The sequence below is a fragment of the Megalobrama amblycephala genome, linkage group LG15 (assembly GCF_018812025.1).
Source record: "Megalobrama amblycephala isolate DHTTF-2021 linkage group LG15, ASM1881202v1, whole genome shotgun sequence".
In the NCBI taxonomy this organism is placed as follows: Eukaryota; Metazoa; Chordata; class Actinopteri; order Cypriniformes; family Xenocyprididae; genus Megalobrama; species Megalobrama amblycephala.
Window position 1 is genome coordinate 13,852,022 of NC_063058.1, and position 3,468 is coordinate 13,855,489.

Consider the following 3,468-nt stretch of genomic DNA (forward strand, 5'->3'; position numbering starts at 1 on the left):
TGTCACCCAATGCTGTAGGTCTGTCGGTGTTTGGTCACATGAATCCACTTCTTCCAGGTCCTCACCATCTACATCTGGAATGATGACACTCTCTTCTGCAATTCAGGCGTTCAGGTATTTATTGCACCATTTTGATATGACAGGGCAGGGGTAGGCAAGTTCGGTCCTAGAGAGCCATTGTCCTGCAGAGTTTAGCTCCAACCCTGAAAAGAAAAAAAAACCTTCAGCTGCCTATAGCCTTAGTAATCCTGAAGAGCTTGATTAGCTTGTTCAGGTGTGTTTGATTAAGGTTGGAGCTAAACTCAGCAGGACAGTGGCTCTCTAGGACCGAACTTGCCTACCCCTGTGACAGGGGCTCCAGAGCTGTCAATGCCCTCTGCTTCGCTGAGAGCCACAACAGTAATACTGCGTAGTAGCTCTCTTGCATCATCCATTCACTGAGCGCACAAGCCTTTATATTTACAAGTATAGGCCTACTCCTTTGGCCTTGAGTGTGGAAAGACGCGTTCATGTGTGCGACTGCTCTTGTGGACTGTTGTTTTCAAGCACTCAAGTCACTCGCACATGCGCTGTTGTATGTGGATCATACCTCCTGCCTCCCCCGCACACATATGATTCAACTATCAGTCGACTATAGGCAAGACTTGACAACTCTGATTTGACTATGTAAATCCTTTGTCAGGAACACCCCTACAACAGATATTTTATAATTTTACATACTTGTATATTGTGAGATGCAGAGAGCGTCGCCTTCTGTTGAATGATCTGCTGCCACAGCAGTGATGCAGAATGTGTAATTGACTCCAGCAGTCAGATCAGTGATGTTATAGGAAGTGTTACTAGTTTCCTTTGTTTTTTCATTTGTGTTGTCAGTCCATTTAACTTTAAAAAAAGATCTATTTCCAATCGATTCATTCCATGACAGAGACACAGATAATGTTGTGACTTCAGACACTATGAGATTCCTAATTACATTTGGCTCTGTGTTGCGGGAGAAAAAAGAATTCCAATTAGGACTAAAATAGCATTTGTAATTAGACTAGAGTTAAGAAAGTCTGGGGTCCTAAGGAGTTACTGTACAGTCTTCTGTTTAAAGCAAGTAAATATTCAATGGTTTTTTTAGCTGAAGGTTGAGAAGTTTCATTAAAATTAAACATCCAAACAGAGGTCTTACTGGTGTACAGTGAAATCTGATTGGATCTGCCCTCGGTCACATGATCAGCAGAAACTGCAAACACTTTGAATGTGTACTGTGCTCCAGAAATTAGATCATTTATTTGGATAGAAGTGTTCTCAGTAGTCACATTCTTGTCTTCATATTCTACACGGTAATGGGAGCTTTGACCGTTTGGTTTAGTCCAGTTTAGTAAAACAGAGGATGTTGTAATATCATCAGCTGTGAGGTTCATTATGACACCAAGCTCTGTGAGTGAAAAATTAGAAACATTTAGTAATTAAAATTTGCACTGAAAACTTTTTCAGGCTATATAGATAGAAAAGGCATCATCAATGATAAGAATATTATGATGTATTTGGTTTATGAAAAATGTCTTTTTACTAAAATGAAAGGGAGCAAATGAGTGGTGGTGGACGTGGGAATAATTCTAGTGCTTTTACAATTTTCTACACAAAAAATATTGGTGGGTCAGAAGTCAATGAGTTTAAACATACTATGTAGCAAGCAACAGATATTTTATAATTTTACATACTTGTATATTGTGAGATGCAGATAGCGCCACCTTCTGTTGAATTATCTGCTGCCACAGCAGTGATGTAGAATGTGTAATTGACTCCAGGAATCAGATCAGTGATGTTATGGGAAGTGTTACTAGTTTCCTTTGTTTTCTCAGTCCATTTAACTTTAAAGAAAGATCTATTTCCAATCGGTTCATTCCATGACAGAAACACAGATAATGTTGTGACTTCAGACACTATGAGATTCCTAATCACATTTGGCTCTGTGTTGTGGGAGAAAAAAGAATTCCAATTAGAAATTCAAATAGCATTTGTAATTAGACTAGAGTTAAGAAAGTCTGGGATCCTAAGGTGTTACTGTACAGTCTTCTGCTTAAAGCAAGTAAATATTCAATATTTTTTTATTTTTAGCTGAAGGATGAGAAGTTTTATTAAGATTAAACATCCAAACAGAGGTCTTACTGGTGTACAGTGAAATCTGATTGGATCTCCCCTCAGTCACATGATCAGCTGAAACTGCAAACACTTTGAATGTGTACTGTGCTCCAGAAATTAGATCATTTATTTTGATAGAAGTGTTCTCAGTAGTCACATTCTTGTCTTCATATTCTACACGGTAATGGGAGCTTTGACCGTTTGGTTTAGTCCAGTTTAGTGAAACAGAGGATGTTGTAATATCATAAGCTGTGAGGTTCATTATGACATCAGGCTCTGTGAGTGAAAAATTAGGAACATTTGGTGAATTTGCATTAAAGTTTATCAGGCTATATAGATTGAAAAGGCATCAGCAATGATAAGAATATCAGGATGTATTTGGTTTATGAAAAATGTCCTTTTACTAAAAAGAAGGGAGCAAATGAGTGTTGGTGGATGTGGGAATAATGCTGTATTCACGCCACCTTGTGTGTACCGGAATCTTGAGATGACAACACGTGACGTTGTATTCGGAGCTGTTCACGTCCTTTGACTGGGAATTATGCGTTTCTATGGCACCACTATCAACGCCTAAATGAATCTACAGCAGTCAGGTGGTACAGTGGTCAGGTGGTACATGTGGGAGCTTTCAGAAAACTCCCAGCTTAGAAGCTGTAATTACGAGCCCTACGAGGACGTGAGCGCTTTTTACGAGCCAGAATCTCGTAGTTACAGGAATTATGATATGGCTTGAACACACCTTAATTCTAGTGCTTTTACAATTTTCTAGACAAAAAGTATTGGTTGGTCAGATGCCAAAGAGTTTAAACATACTGTGTCAGAGATCTACAAGGGAGGACTCAAACGCAGGATGAGTGTTACAAGTGTTACTTGTTTATTGACAAGACAAGACTTAAGACGAGATATTGAGGTTGAGGTGGTGAACACAGTCCATACAATAGGTAGGGGTGAGGCACGGTGACAAGCAAGCTAAGGGAATGGCCGCTGAGATCAGCCCAGGGTGTAAACAGGCTGGTACTTGGTAGGTGTGCAGTACGAGGCCAATAGATGCAGCGAGAGCCAGACAGGATCACATAGCACACGTAGTAGTTTCATGGGGCACGATCAGGCACTGCACCAGTCTTGCTGCTTGGCAGGGAGAGAGAGTGGCCAGGGAAGCTCAGCTTGCTGGATAGGATTCTGCACAGCAAACAGGACAGGACTCGACAAAACAAGGCAGGGAGTCAGGAACAGGCAGAACAAGACATGACTAGAAAACAAAAGGCTATAAGTAACTTCTACAAAAACACTTTAGAAACCAGAGGACTAGAACACAGAGGCACCAGATTTAACATACTA

At 40.3% G+C, this 3,468-nt stretch overlaps 1 protein-coding gene across 1 annotated transcript; it reads right to left on the bottom strand.

The window, feature by feature from the left end:
* Positions 1-679: 679 nt before the first annotated feature.
* Positions 680-2,595, bottom strand: LOC125247920 (receptor-type tyrosine-protein phosphatase eta). Its single transcript, XM_048159470.1, has 4 exons — positions 2,158-2,595; positions 1,710-1,958; positions 1,175-1,423; positions 680-981 (listed from the first exon to the last, which is right to left on the bottom strand). Exons 1-4 carry the CDS (start codon positions 2,390-2,392, stop codon positions 713-715), a joined length of 1,002 nt encoding a protein of 333 aa, XP_048015427.1. The 5' UTR covers positions 2,393-2,595; the 3' UTR covers positions 680-712.
* Positions 2,596-3,468: the final 873 nt, after the last annotated feature.